At 35.3% G+C, this 27,168-nt stretch overlaps 2 protein-coding genes across 3 annotated transcripts; both read left to right on the plus strand.

Moving 5' to 3' along the window:
* The first annotated feature begins 636 nt into the window (after positions 1-636).
* LOC128548368 (cysteine and tyrosine-rich protein 1-like) lies at positions 637-12,636 on the plus strand. Of its 2 annotated transcripts, XR_008366976.1 has the most exons (4): positions 637-791; positions 1,147-1,274; positions 2,343-3,220; positions 12,440-12,636. XR_008366976.1 is itself a non-coding variant. In XM_053522959.1 (3 exons), the coding sequence occupies exons 1-3, from the start codon at positions 685-687 to the stop codon at positions 2,525-2,527; spliced, it is 420 nt and encodes a 139-aa protein (XP_053378934.1). In that variant the 5' UTR covers positions 637-684; the 3' UTR covers positions 2,528-3,414. The 2 variants fall into 2 exon arrangements, 1 of the variants encoding a protein (XP_053378934.1); XM_053522959.1 differs by lacking the exon at positions 12,440-12,636 and having other exon boundaries at positions 2,343-3,414.
* On the plus strand, positions 9,860-12,636 carry LOC123526399 (cysteine and tyrosine-rich protein 1-like). The gene is made up of 3 exons (XM_045305534.2): positions 9,860-10,016; positions 10,372-10,499; positions 11,584-12,636. Exons 1-3 carry the CDS (start codon positions 9,910-9,912, stop codon positions 11,766-11,768), a joined length of 420 nt encoding a protein of 139 aa, XP_045161469.2. The 5' UTR covers positions 9,860-9,909; the 3' UTR covers positions 11,769-12,636.
* Positions 12,637-27,168: the final 14,532 nt, after the last annotated feature.

Genomic DNA, 27,168 nt, shown 5'->3' on the forward strand with positions numbered 1-27,168 from the left:
GCATTTGCAGTTATTTCCCAGTGCTAAAATTATAATTGCTTGGTTGAACATATTTTACTCCAAGTGTTTGTTTTTTATTTCTTAAAAAAATGATATTCTTTTTTAAAAGGGGGACAACTTTTTGTTAATTTTTTAAGTATCCAGTATCGTACGTGTCAATATGTTAAAATATGTATTGGACAGGTAGATTGTTTGTTATTTAAATATGTCGTACTTTTACCAAATATTTCTGTGGCTGGATGATTAACTACTAAACCTTAAGCTTCATATGTCATGTATTATCTGAAAATGGGAAAAATTTGGAGTCTTCTTTTCCCTAAAGTTCTGCCATTAAAGTGCCTTTAAGAGTCATGTTTCTTTCACTACTGCAGTTTATGCAGTGTAGGAAAGTACACGACACGGATACTTTTTACTGTATTTTAGTGTGTGCAGATCTTTCTGTATTTTTTAAGTAAACAGAAAAATTTGGATTCTTCTTTTTCCCGAAAGTTCTGCATATGCCTTTAAAGAGTCTGTTTCTTTCACTACTGCAGTTTATACAGTGTAGGAAAGTACACGACACGGATACTTTTTACTGTATTTTAGTGTGTGCAGATCTTTCTGTATATTTTAAGTAAACAGAACAAAACAGATGTCAAATTGATATATGTTCTAAAATTATACGATAACAACTCTACGATTTTAATGTTATATTTTCTTTGTAGAGAATACGAGTGTTACTACAGTGATGGAAGAACCCTTTACTGTGAAAGCTGTTGCGAATACGAGTGTTGCGACGGTGGGGACGGACTGTGAGTATGACTACGAAAAACCCGTTGAGGTCTAAAATAATAATTTCTTGCTTGACAGTTTTTGTTAATGAAAATATATCTTATTGTAAGCTTTAAGTCATTTGCAGAATAGCCTTACAGTGTTGCGTGCAATTCGTGTAGCCAGTTTAGAACAGCCACATCATCAAGCGCATGTATATGCTCAATAAATAACCATACAAAAATATAGTGTTGGGCATCTGTTGTTTTCTTCTATGTGGCATGAACTGTGTCAGTGTGAATAAACAAATAATAATAAAAAACAAACAAACAACAACGTACAGGACACCAATAACAAGAAAAAATCATATTACAATTTTAATTCTGCAATGTTCAGGTCTGGTGGTGCCATTGCAGGGATTGTAGTAGGTACTATAATTCTCCTGGCGCTGAAAGTCTGCTGTATCTGTGCCCGAGTGAGGAGGTATCAACGATGTACAAGAACAACTATTGTCACTGTCCCAAGTAAGTAAACAACACTTTCAAACAGCAATATTTTTTACCGCCAAGTAACCGATACAGTGGCGGTAATTTGACCAGTGTTTTCTGGAATCCATACCCGGGTGAACATGTTCTCCGAAGTAATCGACAAGGCCAATACACGTATCAGAAGTGGAAATAACTGTTTAGTAGTTTCTTTAAATAACGTGTCGGGTCTTCCATGAAATCGTCATTGAGAACATTATTTGGTTTGCAGATAGAACTCACGACCTCTTGCCTTATGTGCACGAGCGGACAGCGGCCTATTTAATCTCTACATTTCATATATGTGTGCAAGTTTCGCTGAAGAATATTTTGTTTATCTCAACTTCCTTTCGTATTGTGGTTTAGATGGATATTAATATGTCAGATAGGTTCAGAACACAAACTAATACATTGACTAAAGAATCAGGGGACGCTGAAGAACAGAAAACAATGTGAATGTATATTCTGAAAATTTCACACTACCTTTATTTAATAGATATAATGCAAATGCAATACACGGGAAAGTTTTGAATTCTCAAACATACTAGATTGCGAATAGTAGTGAAAATCAAAGATAATTCTCTTACATCTTACTAACACTAGTATCTAAATAAACATCATGTTGATAAAAATTGACACAACGAAACTCAGTTGTCTCTTCGTTCTGTCCCGTATTTTTTTGTTTGATATTACAGAAAGACGTCAACACACGGAATTCAAGTTGACAATATGGAGGCGTTGTTACAAACCTTCCAAACATCTCTTTAGTTTTAAGTAGTGTTTTCGGCAGATTACAATCGTCAGTTTTCAACCGCTTTACAAACAAAAGTAATGGGCGCTTCCAATTCGGATAGAATAATAATTTCTTTGAAAACTATATGGAATTTAAATGCTAAGAAACCTTTTGAAGTCATTGAAATAATAACTTCGGTATACTAACATAAATTATGAAATACGTTTCCGTTTTAAATGTAAAACGTTTACTTGCCATTAAATTTACATAAATACACACTTTGTCGAGTGTAACGTAATTGTTTGAAAATAATTTGAACATGTGTGATTTTACAGGATCTGTTGTTGTAACTAATCAACACCATGTCGGCTACGACCAAACAAGAATCCCAACAATTCATCAGCCAAACCCTAATCAAGCAAGGAACGTGAACCAGACTGGATACGACCAACAAGTGCCCAATTTCGAGCCAATCCCTCCACCGCCGTATGAGAGTGTAACTAAACAAACACAGAAATGAACTGGATTGTGTAGAGAGATAGCAAGAGAAAAGAACTTATCACTGTAAAGCCTGTCTAAAATGACCACCTATAAATCGGAAAGAAATCAGTGACTTGTAAGGCCAGGTGGTCTCTGTGTACATGTGACTTCTAACACAGGCTTGACTGTATATTTGCTAGTAGGTTAGATAATTCATTGACAAAGTCAAACAATTGTGAACAAAGAAATGAAAATGATGTACATATAAATGTGTATGTTTTATGAGCAGTATGTATTTACACTTGCCCTACAATAAATCATTAAATTTTGTCACCTTCTTACAATCGAGATACTGGTATAGTGCGCATAAACTATAAATCGTTCATATTTTATTGCATTTTTCTTCGACAACATCATTCATACATAAAGAACACTTGAAATATTTATACTGCAGAAACAGTACGAGTATAAATGTTACGATTCTTACATTTATTTACTTTAACACTAGATCGTTAGGCAAATATAGCAATTTACGTAGCTGCAATTATATCTTATCTTTACCGTTCGTTTGCATTTATTACTTGAAAAGAAACTTGTTTTATAGATGTGTTCATAGTTCAGAATATAAACGACAGCATAGTAAAAGTGATATTCTAATTCAACATTTTTGTGTACAAATTTTGCTAATTCTATCATTTCCGCTTGACTCTGTTACAAATTTTCATCAAAGTATGTTTAATTATAATGGTTTTTTGAACAAAACATATACATGTTACTGGAACCAAAGAGTTCTTGTTTGATTTCAAATTATAAAATAAAGCGAATTAATTGTCCATCATATTTAATTAAATATCTGAATAACTTTACTGACCTTTTGTATTATTCTATACTTTATCTGCTCAATGTAAAGAGTTCTTACAAAACATGTGTTTGTTGTTGTTATTTTTTTTGTAAAACAAAACATAACAAAGCGTATTCAAGTTTAAGATTCAGTCATTACTTTTTGTTGTACATATCTCATCTACCAGGTTAACTGTATGGTAATTTGCACATCTCTTCTACAACTACCGTACATGGTTATTGGCCGCCAAGTCCCGTGGATCGGGAAGCACGTAGAGGTATAAAAGGTAGAGTAGGAAGTTAATATATGAAGTGACTCCGTAGCGTTACCAGAGCTTTTGTAAAAATGTGTCTACCTCTGTGACTGGACTGTTAAAGTAAGGACGCTAAATTAAATTTAGAATTAAGGAAAAATCCTATTAACCGTAAGATATCTTACACTCTAACACAAGAGACACATCCGCTGATTTAGTCTAGGCCGTAGTGTTTATGGTCCGCCTTTACCCTGCTAAATTCCTTAAATGGACTGGTCCATCATTCAAATTAGTCAGTACAACTTCTTATTCAAAGGGGTATTCACTGAAAATTTACTGACTGAATAGTGAACAGTGCAGACCATGATCAGTCTGCACTGGTCGCAAAGGCAAAACCACTTGCCGCCAGCAGGCTAACGTATAAAACAGGTCAAAAAAATATGCTAACTGAAATCAATGTTATGTAGAGACATATAAGGAAACAAAACAGGTAATTAATTTAAAAATGTTGAATCTTAACGTGTAAATAGTAAAAACAAATCTATATGAAGATCTCTTTGAAGCACAGAACGCCCCTAATAATTGCTGATAGTTAAATTGAGTCTGTTGATGAATTGTTATAAATATCCCCCTAGCACCGCCTAAGCGGAACACTGTAATAAAAGAACGCTGAATGATGTAAACGAACCTAAAGGACCTGCCATAATCACACGAGTTCATGTATAGGGCGACTTCTGACAACCATCAGACGGCAACACTGTTCAAAATACTGCGGTTGTAATAGTTGAATATTTTATATTAGCAAGCAAAATTATATAAGAATCGGTTTAACTGAGTCTATTCATAAGTGGTAAATGTGCAGCACCCATAACGGCGGCCCTAGCAATGACATAAGAATGAAAGATGATCCCAGAGTCTAACCTAATAATAATTATGAAAGTACTTGTTCTCTTTTACGACAGTCACATGGCACTTAAGCCTGCTGTTATGAAAGTCATTTTTTAAGCCAGAATGATTCCACAGACTTGTTCACTTTACATATCGAGAGAAATTTACCCGTTCAGATCCTTCATTGTTTATCATATTTTCAAGTAAAAGTCTCTTACGTTTGATTATTAACCTTTAGCCTGTTGGCGGCAAGTGTTTCTGCCTTTGCGACCAGGCTGATCTTGGTCAGCACTGTTCGCTATTCAGTCAGTAAATTTTCAGTGAACACCCCTTCGAATAATAAATGGTACTGACCAAATTGAATGAAAGACCATTCCATTATTATAATAGGTATTTAGCAGGGTAAAGGTTCAGCACGATGCCGACGGCTTATAGAAACACTCTAGAGTCCGTTTCCTGGTAGAAGATAACGACAACAAGCCCTCTATAGGAATCGACCTCGCGAGATTTTAAAATGTGAGACTGACACCACTTGGACACTATATAGGGTTTCCTTTCTTGTAGAATGTAAAAAAAAAAACATTTATGAAAATCAAAACCACGTCCAGAAATAATTGCGATACAATATGACTTACACTCTCGAAGTTACACTTAATGAAAAATATATAAAACCCTGTACATGGCCATGATCAGAAAATGACAAAAAATGTTTCTACAACTTCTTTGTCCTGCCTCCTCGTCATTTTCTGAAATTTCAATCATGACTTTGTTTGATTTGTCTTTATCTACGATTTCTGGCTCCAAATACACCATGCTGTCTCCAAGTTGTTCAGATACGCCATCAACCAACATATTTGGCATGGTGCTTGATTAAGGAAATAATTGGAAAAGCATGTATTTTTGTGAATTAATCTTCAAAGGTGTCATTTTTGTTGAAAATCATTAATATTTTTGAAATTCAAACGTTTTATGCTTGTATTTCAAACTGTCACTACATTTCGTTTGTGTGGAAATCTTCTCATCAAGGGCGTGAATCTTCACCGTCATAAAAACTAAAAACTTCTCAGGTACAGTATAATGGAAAACAGAAGTATCATCCAACTGGGAAGTCAATATGTTGAAACTGGAAACGATTTCGTGCAGTATCTTACACAATTCATTTGTAGTACACTACGTATAACAACTTACACAGTGTCTTCGAGAAACATATACACAAAACAAGAAAGAATAACGTAAAAAACAGAACTTGGAAAGCTTACAGGCACTGAATATAAATGGAAATGTTCTCTTTGAATAGTGCGACGATGGTTGCTTTTTTAAAGTACAAAGTTTAGCGTTACTTAATTTCGCAAATTATTGTAACACACATTTTCACATGCCATTAACACAGGAGTATTATATACATCCAGAACAAAGTTACCATAGATACAATGAGTACACACAATGATGTATTCTACTTTCACCATTCCACATTCACAAATTTATGCCCATCCAATGAATAAAGAGAAAATTAGAGTGAAAAGAGAAGGACACACACAAACTGAATGTCGATTTTTCGCAGCTCAAACAATAGTCTGTTAAATTGTAACTGTGCACACTGGTTACATCTATTACTGCACTTTACTGGTTTGCATTTACGATTAAACGCATTGAAACTCACAAATATATGGTGCTCCTTTGAATAAGGAGAAAAAATAAGCAAAAAGAGAAGGAAGCACACAAAATGTATGTGTGTATAAAACTGGCTGACTTTTCACAGCTCAGTCAATAGAAAACGTATAGGTATCCACAAAGTGTGCTCGCATCAGCTAAATTGCAAGTGCGCACACTGTTTATAGCGTAATATTTTGCATTTTCAATTAAACGCTTGCAAGCCTGTGATTCACGCCAGTGGTTTTGAAATGGTACAATTGAATGCGGTTTAAAACCTATCTGTTTAATCATATCGGGTGTTTGAACGAGTATGTGAAAAGTTGACAATAAAAATTAAAACCTGCGACCGACTGTATATTATATAATATTTATACATTTTAGAATCTGACCTAGACTTACTTAATTTTGAAAATTAGGATTTAATGATGAAATGTATCTGTCATAATAATATGTGTTGCATTGTTTTGTGGATGTCCACCAAGTTTTTATATTGATTGATTTTATGGAAACTTTTTTTTCAGTGGTTACTATCACATGATTTATAGAAACGTATAGGCTGGTTTACTGATCTTTTAGAAACTTAAAGTGTTCGTTACCCCAAAACTCGAGCTGAGTTTATGAGTGTTCAAACTTTTCAGATTATTTAAAGGAAGGACCAATATGGCCATGTATCGCTCACCTGAATTTCAGAGTTTAAACAAGCTGGAAAGTGTGCAACTTTGGAAGAGGATCATAATATGCTGCAGACGTCGAATGTTCCAGAGGCAGTATACAGAAGTTGATTAATTACGATAGTGTGACAGATGACAAACAGTTCAAACACTACATGGTTCTACTACTACTATTGGATGGAAACTACACACACAGACAACTGGAGCAGGCTGGGGGTATTTTTGGAAGGTATTTTTTTAAAATGGCTACAGATCTCGACCAAGTTTGATGGAGACGCATCCTGCTGTGCATGAGAAGAAGTTGTTTAAAGATATTTGTATATGTAGCTCTAGAATCCCCTTAAAGGATGCTGAATTCCCCAATATGAACAAGTTTGGTAGAGGACCTAACGATGATGCTAGAGACCAAGCTTAGTAAAGATCCATCCAGGGGTTCATAAACTGAAGTCGTTTAAAGGTAATTCTATTTTTTGGCTCTAGTTTAAAGGTACCGGGTGCCCCTATTCGAATAAACCTGGGAGAGGAACATACACTTATGCTACAGACCAAGTTTGATGAAGATCTATCAAGCAGTCCATGAGAAGATATCCTTTCTAGGTATTTCTATGTTTAGCTCTAGTTGCCCAAAAGGGGCCAAGTGCCACCATTTGAACAAAATTGGGGGTGGGAGGGGGGGGGGGGGGGGGGGGGAGGGGGAGGACTTTACAGTGATGTTACATACCAAATTTGACGACGATCTATAAAGTGGTTCATGAGAAGAAGTCATTTAAAGGTATTTCTTTTTTTAGGTCTAGTGGCTTCTAAAGGGGCCAAGCTCCCCATTTGAATATGTTTGGGGGAAAACCTTATAATGATGCTACAGTTCAAGTTTGAGGAAGATCCGTCGGGCAGTTCACGAGTAGAAGTCATTTACAGGTATTTCTAATTTTAGGCCTTTCGGTCCCTAAAAGGGGTCAAGTGCTCCCGTTTGAACAAGTTATCCTTTCCGCACCTTTTAACTTAATAAAACGTATTAGCGTCTGGATTTTTATGTGTAATTAATTTTGTTGTATCTTTTCAGGTCATGCGTAAGTAAAGATGTTAACTTCCAGTACAGAACTTCCAGTACAGATCACGCTACAGTAATCAAAGTATGGTATAAATTCGTGAACATTGTCTGAACAGATCGTGCTACAGTAGTTGGGGCATTGTATAAATTCGTGAACATTACATTAATAGGTCGCGCTACACTAACCAAAGTATGGTATAAATTTGTGAACATTGCCTGAACAGATCGCGCTACAGTAATCAAAGTATGGTATACATTTGTGAACATTGCCTGAACAGACCGCGCTACAGTAAAAGTATGGTATGAGTTTGTAAACATTAACAGGTCCCGCTACATTATCAAAGTACGGTATAAATTTGTGAACAGATCGCGCTACAGTAGTTTGAGTATTGTATAAATTCGTGAACATTACGTTTCTAGGTCCCGCTACACTAATGAAAGTATGGTCTAAATTTGTGAACATTGCCTGAACAGATCGCGCTGCAGTAATCAAAGTATGGTATAAATTTTCGAACATTACCATACTTTAGTGGCTAGCTAATTCTGGACTTCTAGTAATTTAGTCTTCAAGGCAATATCATCTTACATTTTGTTTTACATTATCAGTCATATAGATCTATATTATTGTCCTTAAATATGTCTATACATAAGTACCTCTAATGTAACTATGTATATAATCGCTTGGACATTTTTATTGAGGGAAACTAAATATACCGGTCACCGTGGCCCAGTGGTTAAGGCGTCCGCCTCGGGATCGGGAAGTCGAAGGTTCGAGCCCCATGGGGAGCGTTCGTCCGGGGGATGTTTGTCATGGGACTCATTCCGAAATGGCCGGTTCGTGAGCCGCGAGCTAGTTAAATGAATGGTTACCGATTTCTATCCGCCTGGCGCCTGGCATAGTGGTAGAAGTTGGGAGGTAATTGGTACGCACAATAAAAGGTGTCTCATAAGTCAAATTGGCTGGCCCTTTCAATAGGGGTGGCACTACAATAAACAAGACCTTTTATAGCATGTACGTAAAGGAGAGACACAGGTGAAATAAATGACAAAAAATTAAACGTCCTTAAGATAAAGAGGGAAACAGTAAATATCCTACTGACTTTTTAAAGTAGATCTACGATACATTATTGCACACTTGAATGACACGAAGTATAATGTTCTTGATTACGATTTGGTCCATATTTTGAAAAAACAAATAATAGAACCATTGTTTTACATATAGATTGAACAACATATAAAACATGAATCATTCTCTACAAAACGATTGTCCATATAATGATATGTGCATTTAATTCCGGAAAAGGAAGTTGCAAAAAAGCGTTACACTTAGCGACAGTTTTACGCCATTTTCTCAGAACTGTTACATATCTTCGTCTTGATGCATTTGCAGTTATTTCCCAGTGCTGAAATTATAAATAGCTTGGTTGAACATATTTTACTCCAAGTGTTTGTTTTTTATTTCTTAAAAAAATGATATTCTTTTTTAAAAGGGAGACAACTTTTTGTTAATTTTTTAAGTATCCAGTATCGTACGTGTCAATACGTTAAAATATGTATTGGACAGGTAGATTGTTTGTTATTTGAATATGTCGTACTTTTACCAAATATTTCTGTGGCTGGATGATTTACTACTAAACCTTAAGCTTCATATGTCATGTATTATCTGAAAATGGGAAAAATTTGGAGTCTTCTTTTTCCCTAAAGTTCTGCCATTAAAGTGCCTTTAAAGAGTCTGTTTCTTTCACTACTGCAGTTTATGCAGTGTAGGAAAGTACACGACACGGATACTTTTTACTGTATTTTAGTGTGTGCAGATCTTTCTGTATTTTTTAAGTAAACAGAAAAATTTGGATTCTTCTTTTTCCCGAAAGTTCTGCCATATGCCTTTAAAGAGTCTGTTTCTTTCACTACTGCAGTTTATGCAGTGTAGGAAAGTACACGACACGGATACTTTTTTACTGTATTTTAGTGTGTGCAGATTTTTCTGTATATTTTAAGTAAACAGAACAAAACAGATGTCAAATTGATATATGTTCTAAAATTATACGATAACAATTCTACGATTTTAATGTTATATTTTCTTTGTAGAGAATACGAGTGTTACTACAGTGATGGAAGAACCCTTTACTGTGAAAGCTGTTGCGAATACGAGTGTTGCGACGGTGGGGACGGACTGTGAGTATGACTACGAAAAAACCGTTGAGGTCTAAAATAATAATTTCTTGCTTGACAGTTTTTGTTAATGAAAATATATCTTATTGTAAGCTTTAAGTCATTTGCAGAATAGCCTTACAGTGTAGCGTGCAATTCGTGTAGCCAGTTTAGAACAGCCACATCATCAAACGCATGTATATGCTCAATAAATAACCATACAAAAATATAGTGTTGGGCATCTGTTGTTTTCTTCTATGTGGCATGAACTGTGTCAGTGTGAAATAACAAATAATAATAAAAACCAAACAAACAACAACGTACAGGACACCAATAACAAGAAAAAATCATATTACAATTTTAATTCTGCATTGTTCAGGTCTGGTGGTGCCATTGCAGGGATTGTAGTAGGTACTATAATTCTCTTGGCTCTGAAAGTCTGCTGTATCTGTGCCCGAGTGAGGAGGTATCAACGATGTACAAGAACAACTATTGTCACTGTCCCAAGTAAGTAAACAACACTTTCAAACAGCAATATTTTTTACCGCCAAGTAACCGATACAGTGGCGGTAATTTGACCAGTGTTTTCTGGCATCCATACCCGGATGAACATGTTCTCCGAAGTAATCGACAAGGCCGATACACGTATCAGAAGTGGAAACAACTGTTCAGTATTCATTGAAATAACGTGTTGGGTCTTCCATGAAATCGTCATGGAGAACATTATTTGGTTTGCAGATAGAACTCCTGATCTCTTGCGTGGTATCCTCGTTGTATACCTTATGTGCACGAGCGGGCAGCGACCTATTTAATCTCTACATATCATATATGTGTGCAAGTATCGCTGAACAATATTTTGTTTATTTCAATTTCTTTTCGTATTGTGGTTTAGATGAATATTAATGTGTAAGAACACAAGTACACACTATACATTAACTAAAGAATTGGGAACGCTGAAGAACAGAAAACTATTGCATGTGAATGTATATTTTGAAAATTTCGCACTACCTTTATTTAATGGATAAAATGCATATGCAATATACGCGAAAGTTTTGAATTCTCGAACATACTAGATCGCGAATAGTAGTGAAAATCAAAGATAATTCTCTTACATCTTACTAACACTTGTATCTAAATAAACATCATGTTGATAAAAATTGACACAGTTGTCTCTTGGTTCTGTCCCGTATTTGTTGTTTGATATTACAGAAAGACGACAAAAAAAACACGGAATTCAAGTTGACAATATGGAAGCATTGTTACAAACCTTCCAAACAACTCTTTAGCTTAAAGTAGTGTTTTGTGTTCGGCAGATTACAATCGTCATTTTAAAACCGCTTTACAAACAAAAGTAATGGGCGCTTCCAATTCGGATAGAATAATAATTTCTTTGAAAACTAAATGGAATTTAAATGCTAAGAAACCTTTTGAAGTCATTGAAATAATAACCCCAGTATACTAACATAAATTATAAAATGCGTTTCCGTTTTAAATGTAAAACGTTTACTTGCCATTAAATTTACATAAATACACACTTTGTCGAGTGTAACGTAATTGTTTGAAAATAATTTGAACATGTGTGATTTTACAGGATCTGTTGTTGTAACTAATCAACACCATGCCGGCTACGACCAAACAAGAATCCCAACAATTCATCAGCCAAACCCTAATCAAGCAAGGAACGTGAACCAGACTGGATACGACCAACAAGTGCCCAATTTCGAGCCAATCCCTCCACCGCCGTATGAGAGTGTAACTAAACAAACACAGAAATGAACTGGATTGTGTAGAGAGATAGCAAGAAAAAAGAACTTATCACTGTAAAGCCTGTCTAAAATGATCACCTATAAATCAGAAAAGAAATTAGTGACTTGTAAGGCCAGGTGGTCTCTGTGTTTGTACATGTGACTTTTAACACAGGCTTGACTGTATATTTGCTTGTAGGTTAGACAAAGTCAAACAATTGTGAACAAAGAAATGAAAATTATGTAGATAGAAATATGTATGTTTTATGAGCAGTATGTATTTACACTAGCCCTACAATAAATCATTGAATTGTATCACCTTCTTACAATCGAGATACTGGTATAGTGCGCATAAACTATAAATCGTTCATATTTTATTGCATTTTTCTTCGACAACATCATTCATACATAAAGTACTGCAGAAACAGTACGAGTATAAATGTTACGATTCTTACATTTATTTACTTTAACACTAGATCGTTAGGCAAATATAGAAATTTACGTAGCTGCAATTATATCTTATCTTTACCGTTCGTTTGCATTTATTACTTGAAAAGAAACTTGTTTTATAGATGTGTTCATAGTTCAGAATATAAACGACGGCATAGTAAAAGTGATATTCTAATTCAACATTTTTTGTGTACAAATTTTACTAATTCTATCATTTCCGCTTGACTCTGTTACAAATTTTCATCAAAGAAGTATGTTTAATTATAATGTTTATTTGAACAAAACATATACATGTTACTTGAACCAAAGAGTTCTTGTTTCATTTCAAATTATAAAATAAAGCGAATTAATTGTCCATCATATCTAATTAAATATCTAAATTACTTTACTGACCTTTTGTATTATTCTATACTTTATCTGCTCAATGTAAAGAGTTCTTACAAAACATGTGTTTGTTGTTGTTATTTTTTTTGTAAAACAAAACATAACAAAGCGTATTCAAGTTTAAGATTCAGTCATTACTTTTTGTTGAACTGTATGGTAATTTGCACATCTCTTCTACAGCTACCGTACATGGTTATTGGCCGCCAAGTCCCGTGGATCGGGAAGCACGTAGAGGTATAAAAGGTAGAGTAGGAAGTTAATATATGAAGTGACTCCGTAGCGTTACCAGAGCTTTTGTAAAAATATGTCTACCTCTGTGACTGGACTGTTAAAATAAGGACGCTAAATTAAATTTAGAATTAAGGAAAAATCCTATTAACCGTAAGATATCTTACACTCTAACAGAAGAGACACATCCGCTGATTCAGTCTAGGCCGTAGTGTTGATGGTCCGCCTTTACCCTGCTAAATTTCTAAAATGGACTATTCCGTCATTCAAATTAGTCAGTACCACTTCTTATTCAAAGGGGTATTCACTGAAAATTTTCTGACTGAATAGTGAACAGTGCAGACCATGATCAGTCTGCACTGGTCGCAAAGGCAAAACCACTTGCCGCCAGCAGGCTAACGTAAAAAACAGGTCAACAAAATATGCTAATTGAAATCAATGTTATGTAGGGACATATAAGGAAACAAAACAGGTAATTAATTTAAAAAGGTTGAAGCTTAACGTGTAAATAGTAAAAACAAATCTATATGAAGATCTCTTGGAAGCACAGACCGCACCTTCGAAAAATAATTGCTGACATAGTTAAATTGAGTCTGTTGATGAGTTGTTATAAATATCCCCCTAGCACCGCCTAAGCGGATTACTGTAATAAAAGAACACTGAATGATGTAAACGAACCTAAAGGACCAGCCATAATCACAAGAGTTCATGTATGGGGCGACTTCTGACAACCATCAGACGGCAACACTGTTCAAAATACTGCGGTTGTAATAGTTGAATATTTTATGTTAGCAAGCAAAATTATATAAGAATTGGTTTAACTAAGTCTATTCATAAGTGGTAAATGTGCAGCACCCATAACGGCGGCCCTAGCAATGACTTAAGAATGAAAGATGATCCCAGAGTCTAACCTAATAATAATAATGAATGTACTTGTTCTCTTTTACGACAGTCACATGGCACTTAAGTCTGCTGTTTTGAAAGTCAAGTCGTTATTCATATCTTGACTTTACATTTTTTAAGCCAGACTGATTCCACAGACTTGTTCACTTTACAGATCGAGAGAAATTTACCCGTTCAAATCCTTCATTATTTATCATCTTTTCAAGTAAAAGTCACTTACGTTTGATTATTAACCTTTAGCCTGCTGGCGGCAAGTGTTTCTGCCTTTGCGACCAGGCTGATCTTGGTCAGCACTGTTCGCTATTCAGTCAGTAAATTTTCAGTGAACACCCCTTCAAATAATAAATGGTACTGACCAAATTGAATGAAAGACCATTCCATTATTATAATAGGTATTTAGCAGGGTAAAGGTTCAGCACGATGCCGACGGCTTATAGAAACACTCTAGAGTCCGTTTCCTGGTAGAAGATAATGACAACAAGTCCTCTACAGGAATCGACCTCGCGATATTTTAAAATGTGAGACTGACACCACTTGGACACTATATAGGGTTTTCTTTCTTGTAGAATGTAAAAAATAACATTTATGAAAATCAAAACCACGTCCAGAAATAATTGCGATACAATATGACTTACACTCTCGAAGTTACACTTAATGAAAAATATATAAAACCCTGAAAAACAGAAAATGACAAAAAAATGTTTCTACAACTTATTTGTCCTGCCTCCTCGTCATTTTCTGAAATTTCAATCATGACTTTGTTTGATTTGTCTTTATCTACGACTTCTGGCTCCAAATACATCATGCTGTCTCCAAGTTGTTCAGATACGCCATCAACCAACATATTTGGCATGGTGCTTGATTAAGGAAATAATTGGAAAAGCATGTATTTTTGTGAATTAATCTTCAAAAGTGTCATTTTTGTTGAAAATCATTAATATTTTTGAAATCGATCAAATTTTACATCTATCATTCTTGCAAAAATACGCTACTAGTATTATCAAACGTTTTATGCTTGTATTTCAAAGTGTCACTACATTTCGTTTGTGTGGAAATCTTCTCATCAAGGGCGTGAATCTTCACCGTGATAAAAACTAAAAACTTCTCAGGTACAGTATAATGGAAAACAGAAGTATCATCCAACTGGGAAGTCAATATGTTGAAACTGGAAACGATTTCGTGCAGTATCTTATACAATTCATTTGTAGTACACTACGTATAACAACTTACACAGTGCCTTCGAGAAACATATACACAAAACAAGGAAGAATAACGTAAAAAACAGAATTTGGAAAGCTTACAGGCACTGAATATAAATGGAAATGTTCACTTTGAATAGTGCGACGATGGTTGCTTTTTTAAAGTACAAAGTTTAGCGTTACTTAATTTCGCAAATTATTGTAACACACATTTTCACATGTCATTAACACAGGAGTATTATATACATCCAGAACAAAGTTACCATAGATACAATGAGTACACACAATGATGTATTCTACTTTCACCATTCGACATTCACAAATTTATGCCCATCCAATAAATAGAGAAAATTAGAGTGAAAAGAGAAGGACACACACAAACTGTATGTCGATTTTTCGCAGCTCAAACAATAGTCTGTTAAATTGTAACTGTACACACTGTTAAAATCTATTACTGCACTTTAGTGGTTTGCACTTACGATTAATCGCACTGAAACTCACAAATATATGGTGCTCCTTTGAATAAGGAGAAAAACTTGATGATCAAAAAGAGAAGGAAGCACACAAAATGTATGTGTGTATAAACTGGTTGACTTTTCACAGTTCAATCAATAGAAAACGTATAGTTATCCACAAAGTGTGGTCGCATCAGCTAAATTGCAAGTGCGCACACTGTTTATATCGTAATATTCTGCATTTTCAATTAAACGCTTGCAAGCCTGTGATTCACGCCAGTGGTTTTGAAATGGTACAATTGAATGCGGTTTAAAACCGATCTGTTTAATCATATCGGGTGTTTGAACGAGTATGTGAAAAGTTGACAATAAAAATTAAAACCTGCGACCGACTGTATATTATATAATATTTATACATTTTAGAATCTGACCTAGACTTACTTAATTTTGAAAATTAGTATTTAATGATGAAATGTATCTGTCACAATAATATGTGTTGCATTGTTTTGTGGATGTCCACCAAGTTTTTATATTGATTGATTTTATTGAAACTTTTTTTTCAATGGTTACTATCATATGATTTATAGAAACGTATAGGCTGGTTTACTGATCTTTTAGAAACTTAAAGTGTTCGTTACCCCAAAACTCGAGCTGAGTTTATGAGTGTTCAAACTTTTCAGATTATTTAAAGGGAGGGCCAAGATGGCCATGTATCGCTCACCTGAATTTCAGAGTTTAAACAAGCTGGAAAGTGTGCAACTTTGGAAGAGGATCATAATATGCTCCAGACGTCGAAAGTTCCAGAGGCAGTATACAGAAGTTGATTAATTACGATAGTGTGACAGATGACAAACAGTTCAAACACTACATGGTTCTACTACTACTATTGGATGGAAACTACACACACAGACAACTGGAGCAGGCTGGAGGTATTTTTGGAAGGTATTTTTTTAAAATGGCTACAGATCTCGACCAAGTTTGATGGAGACGCATCCTGCTGTGCATGAGAAGAAGTTGTTTAAAGATATTTGTATATTTAGCTCTAGAATCCCCTTAAAGGATGCTGAATTCCCCAATATGAACAAGTTTGGTAGTGGACCTAACGATGATGCTAGAGACCAAGCTTAGCAAAGATCCATCCAGGGGTTCATAAACTGAAGTCGTTTAAAGGTAATTCTATTTTTTTGGCTCTAGTTTAAAGGTACCGGGTACCCCTATTCGAATAAATCTGGGAGAGGAACATACACTTATGCTACAGACCAAGTTTGATGAAATGCCACCATTTGAACAAAATTGGGGGGGGGGGGGGGGGGGGGGGAGGACTTTACAGTGATGTTACATACCAAATTTGACGACGATCTATAAAGTGGTTCATGAGAAAAAGTCATTTAAATGTATTTCTTTTTTTAGGTCTAGTGGCTTCTAAAGGGGCCAAGCTCCCCATTTGAATATGTTTGGGGGAAAACCTTATAATGATGCTACAGTTCAAGTTTGAGGAAGATCCGTCGGGCAGTTCACGAGTAGAAGTCATTTACAGGTATTTCTAATTTTAGGCCTTTCGGTCCCTAAAAGGGGTCAAGTGCTCCCATTTGAACAAGTTATCCTTTCCGCACCTTTTAACTTAATAAAACGTATTAGCGTCTGATGGCCCTTTCACGCTTCCGTACAATCAACATTTATTACACGAAATTCATTTTGAAAATATTTCTAGATCTTCAGCTCTCAAATAAGGAAATATTTTACATCCGTTGCATATACTTACGCTTTCAGACAACATCAAAAAGGACCTTTTGAACTATTTGACGAAGTTCCAAAAATCTCTATATACCCTTGATCCGTTACGGACCCCTGTTGGATTTGTGTTTATTCCGAGTTCAAATATTATTTCCTAGATGAAAAGCTGACATGTCGTGCTAAAGCCCAGGTATTTTCAAATCGTTAGAAATTGCTGAAAATTGACTTCCCATTATCAAATAAAAAAAAAAACAACAACAAAAAAACGAAGTCCACGCGCATACATTTAGACGGGGTGGCCCCTGCACGTGACCCCTGACTATCGACCAATGCAAATGCGACTTTCATTTTCAAGTTTAGCCTGTCTACTTTCACTTTCTTTACTTCCGGAAATAGCTGAATGTCGAGTGACGTCATTTTCTGTTTTGTCAAAAACATACCTATGCCTGGCGAGATTGCATGAAAATGTGCCCGGTGTCCTAAGGATATGCAGCATCTAAAAATGGTGAAATGCCTCAATTTGAACAAGTTTTGGAGAGGACCTTGTAATGATGCTTAATCAAGTTTGATGAAGATTGATCAGCGGTTAATGAGAAGAAATCATTTAAATGTCTTTTTTTCTATTTTAACTGTAAAACATTTGAACAAACTTGATAAAGGACTACGGTTTGATGCTACTGACCAAGTTTGAAGTAATTTTGACCATAAGTTTCAGAGTAGATGTTACCTGAAGACAAGTGTGGACGGACGGACGACGGACTGCGAGCGATCACAATAGCTCATCCACAGCACTTTGTGCTCAGGGAGCTAAAATAGAAATACAGATATAAAACAAAATTATTAATCTGGTGGCCATTTATTTTTGGCATATTTACTTTTCATCATACCCCATTTTTCTTGATAAAAAATGAAAGGAAGTCATTGATGTATTGTATCGGTGATAACGGATGACGGATAGGTTAACATCGATCAGTCCTATGCAACTACACAAAGATAACTATGAAAAATATATAATGCAAAGCTTCTGAAATTACATACATTTTAGCAGAAAAAGTTCGTAGGGATTAAGCGTGATTATATAATACAAAAAATATCACACGTCGGTTACGCCAGTGTATTTCACATGAAATAAGATATAAATTCTATTGAAGAAAACTTATGCTTGAGCGCATTTTAATACACCGATATTCTTAATCTACTGTTTGATTTACCTTTTCCGTAACAAGGGTTTTCTCCTGATTTCTCTTATCTTTGGCTTTAAAGTTAACATTATTAAAGGTATTTGGAAATGTCAAAATATTCAACTACCTCCCTCGAAGACCTTTAGAATGATATATAGTTTATATCTAGATCTTAAAAAGCACCGGTTATAGATAAGATGTATCAAACTGTAGTTTTTGTAAGACGGAAATACATATATTCACACTTTATATATACATGCACTTATTTTTTTACTTTGGTTGAATAATAATGATTCAGAATAGAACATCCGCTAACTTTTAAGCGATTTTTACTTCCCTTACACATTCAATTCATAATTACCTGTTTGGTAAACACAAAGCACATCATACCAGGAAGTCCACAATACTCAGAAATGTCATTCAATCTAAAATTGATATCCAGATGTTGTCCTGATCGAAGACAGGTCTCGTTTTGCGTGTGTGCTATATTCGTTCAAATATAAAGTTGAGCACGAATGAATTCTACTTTTACGCAATGAAGTGTTGTTTTCTCGATCTATAAAATCAACACGCGATGGTATTCCACATAATGATTTGAAGGGTGAGCGGGGAGGGATATGCTGTTTATTTCGGAGAGGGGGGATAGAGCGGAACAAGATCGTGTTTGAATCTCACTGAGAGCGACATTAGACAAAGATCTTCGCAAACCCGTACTCGTGCGCTTCCTAAAAAAAATCCAGAAAGTAGGGTCATTGAAAGTATTTTACATAAATTTTAAGCGTTCTTTCTTCAGCTAGTGTGAAACAAATAAGTTTGAAATAAATATTACGACGTAACTATAATATGCACATTAAATTTATTATGAGATCGTATCGATCATAAATTTCAAAAGCCTGAGTGTGTTCGTCAAATAAAACAGTAGACATTTTAAAACAGGAAGTTTTCTTGTCGGGCGCGTGGTTGCGGATAAATCTTAAAACTGTTGAACTGAACAGCGATGAAAATGCTTGCTTCTTTTGGAATACTACTCTTCATTCTGAAGACATGTGAGTATAAATAATTAACTGGTATTTAGATTTTTTCCTTTACTTACTGTTTTTCTTTTAGAAATAGAAAAAGGCACTGTAGTGGCTGTAGTGTATATTATAAAAGGACGTTCTTTCACGTTATTTTTTGTTTGTTTTAGAAATGACGTTCAACAAACAATGTATTAAGCAAAATATATTTAGTATAGTGTAACGAACGTGTATAGGCTGTACGGTAGTAAATAAATTTGCTATATGTTCTATATAAAATTAACAATCTTCTGAGAGCTGTAACACATAGCCAGGCCCATTTTAAAACAGAATTACTAGCCTTATATGCTTAAATGACCTATAAACCACAAAAAAGACACCAAGAAAAGTAGGGGTCATGTATCTTCTAAGAGAGATTTTTTGTCTGACAGGTCAACACTATGGGTATGAACACATGAGTAATAAGGTTTGTTTACATTTTTAGAAATGCAAAATATCTCCTTGAAAATGCTACCGAAATGTCATTGGCATGACGTTTGGTCCACAATGAAACAAAAACAGGAACTGGCTTCTATAAAACATGAAAATGTCACTTTAACTGAAAAAAATGAGGATTTTTTTCTTTTCGCCATTATTCGACTAGCCCGAAAGTGATGCTTGATTACCTATTTAGTACTATTTGTCCTTTAAGAAAAAGTGGCTTTCTGTAATAGCGCAAGTTTCATTTATATAGTGACAGTAGCTTATTTGCATGAGATATACCAAGTATCTTTTTTCAAGGTTTATTGGCATTTTCAGTAACGCGTGTCACTGCGGCAATTTTCCTCAAAAATACTTGTCGCGACATATCTATTTACCATTTCTCCTAGTTAGAACTTATTTTTGCCCAATTCTTCTGCTTTGTACTCAAATTTGCAAGCAAATAACACATAAACACTGTTAAATATACAAACTCACTACTCTGATAGCTATGAATGGGTAATATTTAGACTCTGAATATGCATTTTGTGAAAAAAGACACCCGAAACAGTGAAAATGTGATTTTTTTGGATTTTTCACAATTTTTGCAGCAAATGGCAATGAAATGTTCATTTTCTATCAAAATCTGACCAAAATGGCCCATTTATACCCTTATCTGGACAAATCTCTTTTTTGCCAAAGTTGATGTTATAGGCTGTACAGTAGTAAATAAATTTGTTACAATGTTCTATATAAAATTAACAATCTTCTGACAGCTGTAACGCATAGCAAGACCCATTTAAAAAAGAATTACTAGCCTTATATGCTTAAATGACCTATAAACCACCAAAAAACAACAACAAAAAACACCAAGAAAAGTAGGCGTCATGTATCTTCTAACTGACAGCTAAAATGTCGGCATGAGCACATGAGCAATAAGGTTTGTTTACATTTCTAGAAATGCAAAAAAATCTCCTTGAAAATGCTACCAAAATGTCAAGTTTATGTCCACAATGAAATAAAAACAGGAACAGGCTTACAAAAAACATGAAAATGCCACTTTAACTGGGAAAAAATGAGGATTTTTTCTCTTTACCATTATCCGACTAGCCCGGAAGTGCTGCTTGATTACCTATTTAGTACTATTTGACCATATTATGAATTTTTTACACAATTCCAATATCTGTAAATTGAAGTATCCGGGCGTACTGAATAGTTTCGGGAAGTAGGGGTCATTGAAAGTATTTTACATAAATCTTTAAGCGTTATTTCTTAAGCTAGTGTGACACGAATAAGTTTGAAATAGATATTACGACGTAACTATCATATGCACATTAAATTTATTTTGAGTAGAATTCCCATGACCTTCATATCAGTCACGTATTTCAAGCCTGAGTGTGTTCGTCAAACAAAGGAATTTTAAAGTTTAAAACAGGAAGTTTTCTTGTCGGGCGTGTAGTTGCGGATACATATTAAAGCTGTTGCCCTCCATGTATTATGTCTTAGTTTATGAATGTAAAGTCTCATAATTTTATTTTGTATGTGTACACACTGAGAGTTAAATCAAATAAACGTTGAAACTTTGAATTGAACAACGATGAAAATGCTTGCTTCCTTTGGAATACTACTCTTTGTACTGAAGACATGTGAGTACATTTTGTACAAATAATTAACTGAAATTTCGTTTTTTTCCCTTTTAAATTACATACTGTTTTCCATTTACAAATAGAAAATGCACTATTATGATTGTGGTGTATACCATAAAAAGACGTTATTTTACGTTAGTTTTGTTTGTTTCAGAATTGACATTCAACAAACAATTTCTTACTCATTTATCTATTTTGTCGGGTTTAATGCAGCAACGACACAATTATAAGTCATATGTTACTTTCCAGCTTTGATGGTGGAGGACGACACCAGGTGCCCCTCCGTGCATTATTTCATCACGAGCGGGCATCGACCTTCAATAAGCCAGCTGGATGGTTTTCTCACAGAAAGAATTTAACGCCCCGAGTGAGGCTCGAACCCACATCGATAAGGGGCAATTGATTTGTCATCGAACTTAACCACCTGATCACGGAGGCCCCAACAATATCTTAAGCAATATATATTTAGTATAGTGTGGCGAACGTTAAATAATGAATATTTTACACACTTCCAATATCTGTAAATTGAAGTACCGAGACGCATCGATTAACCTCATGTTTATCAGTTTTGTATTCCTTCCGGTATTTCAGCGAATCCAATAATAGATATATTCGGAAAACGGTGACTACATTTTTATTTCTGAAAGATTTACAATGTATATGTGTGATCACTGACCATCTCGATATTTAGACCCTTTGTATAAGAACCGTTGGTGTCTCAATAGCGTGATTGCACTGTAGCCGCTTAATGATATTTTTGTTCTGGTTTTCATGTATGTGTAAATATTGCATGTAACGCACACTCTCAACAGTGAGTGCTTTATTCAATACATGCGTTATTCGGTAGTAGGACGTTTGCCCCCAATGAAAAACATGAACTTCTGGACATTTGCCCGCCCCACAGTTGTAATGGCAGACAGGAATTTACTCCCGCCCCAACGTTTTTGAGTAGACATAATATATGTCAGTAGATATATTTATGTTTGTTGTTATGTTATAACAAATAAAACTCTAAGGTGCAATCGTTAGTACAAAAACTGTTTTATTGAAAGAAAATTGATGAACATATTAATTACGTTGTGTTAAGGTAATTAATAGCTTACTATTGAGTAATAAAAATGCTCATTACAATGTTACAGTTTCTTAATTGTGCAATGTTTTTAACATTCAAACTATAGTGTTTTTTATTGTTTTCGTTGTTACAAACACCAGCCGGCAATACCAACAATTCAGGAATTTCAACGCTTAATTGCACCAATTTTATTGAAATTGTGCAACTGTATAGTCAAATAATAACACATTATAGTCCACGTTATGTAAAAACTAAACTGCACTTCAGATATTTCTTTGCCCAAACTTGTTTCTGCTTGTGGTGATTTAAAAATCTGTATTGTACGGAATCCTGTTCGTGCCACTTAAATTGTCGCCTCGCCAACACGCGACAACGCGATAATTATCGCGTTGTCGCCCTGTCCAAAAACATATGTACATGCGACATTTAACAATCCACGCGAGGTTAAGAGAGCGATAATTATCGTCTTAATTGTCGCTTGTCTTTCTTAATTCTCGCGTCGTGAAATTGAATTCCAACAGACATAGTTGCGAGAATTAGTAAAACCTCGCATTGTCGCATTGTCGCACTGTCGCTTGGGATTAAATTTCCGGACAAATTGATCGATGTAATTCTTCCTGGATATTATTTATTAATACACCGAAACAAATTTCTAATGACAGTCTCTGCTGGCTGAACAGCGCTAAATCCGACTGTTCTTTATTTTATATGATTTTAAAAATACACTTAATTTAAAACGGTTTTTCGACATTTTTTAGCATATATATTTTCAGACACTTATTTTTCCTGTAACGAACTATATCGCTACTATGATATCTGAAAGTTTGTGACAAAAGAGACAACATCTGTTCGTCCGCATGTACATAATTTAGGATAAAAGCTGCATTTCCGTACTTTTCCGTATGGAAAGAGTTCGCAGTTTTCATTAACTTCAAATAATTGTATAATGTGCCAAACATAAGATATTTTAATGAATTATATTTTATAAATTAAATCTTAACATTGTCTAAACAGATATGTGATTTGTACATTTTTATCGAGGACGGTTTCGTCGGAGGACCGTCTAAAAGTGTACCATTTTTCATGCAAATATGTATACTCCATATACTAAATAGAGGGTAGGGCCTTGTCAGAGAAGCTATATCTTCATAACTTGATGCCTGATTTTAAAAAATGATATCTTTTTGCAAAGAACATGGCAGTACCTCAAAAAAACAGGTCAAGTCGGGTTCGAGCCCGGTCGGCTGGGGTCAAGGTCATAGGTCAAAGTTCAGTAATATTCTCAAAATATGATCTTTTCAGAGCAGTAAAGGCAGCCCTGAAAACGAAAATACAATTTTCATTGAGTCAAACGACACCATTGGAGCAATTCTCTCGTCGGTAGGTATAGGTCCTAGCTACAGATTGAGACCCAGTTCAGGTACCTAGTTTAGCCCGAGGGGTCAGGGCAAGTTGTAGAAGGTCACCAGGTAGTGTTCGAACTTTGAAAGTCTGCTTATTTTGACCACGTTGGAAAGGTTTTCGATAAAGTCCTGGCTATCAATTGATGTCATGTTTGAGTACCTCGGATAGCCGTAGGGGTTTGGGCGGGTTCGAGTCTGTACATCCCGGGTACCTACCTATTCCATACGTAAATATGTTGGTTGATATCTAAGCTACTTACAAGTCCATATGATGCCATCAGCGCTCAAAACAGGTTTTAGAAAATGACCAAACGTGATATATGCGGTAGTGTGCTGACCAAGCCTAAGCTGGCCCGAACGGGGGAGACGAGAGAATTGCTTATGGGTATGTCAAATACTCAAACTTGACTTCATTCGATAACAAGGACATATACCTATCTTATGGTATAACATAGTGGTATATGCCGGGTCACAGGACATCCAACCGGGATGAAAACCGTCCAATATTGATAAAAATAATGCTGTTTTGACTCCAACATTCCTCCATAATATTATATTGCATGTCCTGACCCCAGATGGTATCCAATATACCCGAATGTGTTTTTGAACAATAGCCAGGACCCGTACAAGCCAGACCATATGTAGTAAGGGTATATGTGATGACACAGAGGCTCGAACCAGGGTCTTAACTTGTTAAATTAGGTCTAAAGCTGATGTTTTATTGTTTATGCTGTACTTGATTTCCATATTTCATCTCCTGTGACCTCAAGGGTTTATCCTTCCACCTTTAACCTACCTTAAAATGTATGTTATTTAGCTATAATATTAAGTACATTTATGTGTAAAGGGGGCTGTTTGCCTTCTCGTCAGATGAAATATTAATCAAAATAAGCCCATTTTTTTTTCGAATATTTCCTTTACCGGACATCCATTCTTTATTTCCTGTCACCAATGTGTGTGACCTAGCAGCATGAAGTTAGCATCCTAGCAGCCTAGCGGCCTAGCAGCCTATACATTATCCTTAAATGAGTAATCGTTCGCATCAAGACATCATTCCATTTTAAATCCTAGCACTCTAGCAATTTTTGCAACCGAGAAAACTAGCAGCCTAACTTATTGAAGTCACTGCCGCTTCAGAGAGATGTATAAGCAAACTCATGCATTAATATCAGACTGCACGGCTGTTTTTCGCATAGCTTTGCACAAGCCAACCTGTCCATAAATGAGTAATCATATCCGATTTTAATGCAGAATAAACGTCCATCTAGTCATCAGTCCATTTTAGATCCTAACACTCTGGCAATTTTGCTACCGAGAGATATAGCAGCCTAGCAGGCTAGCGGCCTAGCAGACTATACATTATCTTGTCTACTTATTGAAGTCACTGGCGCATCAGAGATGTATAAAAAACTTTTGGATTTAGATCAGATTGCACGGCTGTTATCTATGTTTCAGATCATAATTATTTAGAATATGTATAGGTTAGCTTTGTAAAACCGATGACCATAAGAACTTTTTAGTTCTTTTTTTACATTTGATATTTTTCAATGTCAGAATACCACATATACCGTATCTCGTACTAATAATTCGATAATTCAAGGAAAAATCGTGTAATTAACAGAGTTTAAGTTATGAATTTCTTTATTTCACTTTACTTTATTGTACTATGTTTATCCAATGAAGTGCTTACCTTATTTTTAGGTACTGTTGCAAATTTCTGCAGGAGAGGGTTTGGGCAGTTGGAGGGCGGGGGTAGTGGGCGCTACAGGGCTGAATATTGTGAATTCTAGATTATTTCAACACTGATAATATGGTTGTCGGTTACTCTGTTTTCTTGTTTGCAAGCATATTTATAGATTGATAGTCGTCACTAGATATCCCTCCATAAGACTGTTCAAAATGTTACTGGGGGGTGGGGAGGGGGGATAATGCAAGACACAAAAGACGCTTCCATTCTAGAATTATGTTAGGCAAATTGCGTGTATACTGTTCTGTTTGCCCCGCTATAATACGTTATTGATTGGATATTTACAGGTTTGAGCCTCGACACGGTATGCGCGACAGAACTTGAATTATTCAAGGTCTTAACCACGTTCTGTTCAGGTAATAGGACATTAATGTCTCGTGTCTTGCAACATCTCGCATGTAGATGAAAATGGGTTCTGAACGAAAACGAAACCCTCAGTATAAGTTGAAAAATACATTGCATGTCTTTTTATATGGTGGTATGTTTAGGACACATATTTTTAGATTAAGTTATCTCGAGCACTCTGCAAATTGTCATGCGATCGAAATAAGATGTGCACTGGAGATAAGATTATGAGCGCCAGAAATAACACACTGGATAACTGGCTATCCTGACGCCCGCTGGACAAAAAAAACCACTGGAAATGTAACCCAGCTGTAAATTGGTAGGTAAAGTTTTTCATTTATTTCTAATAAGACGAAGCCAATTCTTGAAATCAACTTGTCAATTTTGTCAAGGAATGAACATGGCTTACATTTACAATATTTTGGCCAAAAACGATTGTTATGTTTTTAGACATTCACTAACAATTTCTTCAGTTTGAAAAATCGAGCAAAAATCCAAAGTTTTGCGCAATTTGTTTTGTTTATGAACAGCATGTGAAAACTTTTATCATCTGGTTTAACGGATGTGTCCTTTTGCCAGCTTTTGGTGGTGGAGGAAAACCATTCAGGTGCCTCCGGGCTACTCACAGTGACAGAAAGTAATTTCACCTCGGGTTTTACAAGAGCAAATGATTGCTTATGGTCGTCAGTCCTTTGAATTTCGTTTGAAGAATTCAGTATCTTTAATGAATCTCAATTTTTTTTTTTAATTTCAGCAACCAAAGGTTGTTCATTTATTATCCCCGTCATTGTGGAGAGTGGGGTCGGAGAGCCATCCACCACTTCCCCTTACAGAATCATGTATGGCAACTACACATATATTTTTTCTTAACTAATAATAAAGATATAGTTAAACTTCGTTTAAAAATGGGGTTTTCGTATTTTTTTTCCGTTTACGATGTGTTTGTGCTATTCTAGCCAAGCAAACTGCCCTATATTGTATAGCGTTTTAACTCTTCGTTTCAAAATGTTTGATATGATCACTTGATGCATGCATTTGTATATAGTAAAGACTTTTATAGTATGTTTCAGACACGTTACTGAAATTTCGTTATTTTAAATCACAGTTGTAACTATGCTATAGTGATCCAAGAAGTTTTTTTCTTTTTTTTTTACATTGGAGCAATATCTAACATTTTGTTTCAGTGTTCAAAATGGATTGGTAATGCCC

Source organism: Mercenaria mercenaria, chromosome 14 (genome assembly GCF_021730395.1).
Source record: "Mercenaria mercenaria strain notata chromosome 14, MADL_Memer_1, whole genome shotgun sequence".
NCBI classification, from domain to species: domain Eukaryota; kingdom Metazoa; phylum Mollusca; class Bivalvia; order Venerida; family Veneridae; genus Mercenaria; species Mercenaria mercenaria.

Excerpts from the sequence above, each read along its gene's own strand:
- LOC128548368 (XM_053522959.1), top strand. The coding sequence starts at position 685 with ATGTTATATTTTCTTTGTAGAGAATACGAGTGTTACTACAGTGATGGA. Across the intron at positions 792-1,146 it reads TGCGACGGTGGGGACGGACT|GTCTGGTGGTGCCATTGCAG; the intron begins GTGAGTATGACT and ends TGCAATGTTCAG. Across the intron at positions 1,275-2,342 it reads AACTATTGTCACTGTCCCAA|GATCTGTTGTTGTAACTAAT; the intron begins GTAAGTAAACAA and ends GTGATTTTACAG.
- LOC123526399 (XM_045305534.2), top strand. The coding sequence starts at position 9,910 with ATGTTATATTTTCTTTGTAGAGAATACGAGTGTTACTACAGTGATGGA. Across the intron at positions 10,017-10,371 it reads TGCGACGGTGGGGACGGACT|GTCTGGTGGTGCCATTGCAG; the intron begins GTGAGTATGACT and ends TGCATTGTTCAG. Across the intron at positions 10,500-11,583 it reads AACTATTGTCACTGTCCCAA|GATCTGTTGTTGTAACTAAT; the intron begins GTAAGTAAACAA and ends GTGATTTTACAG.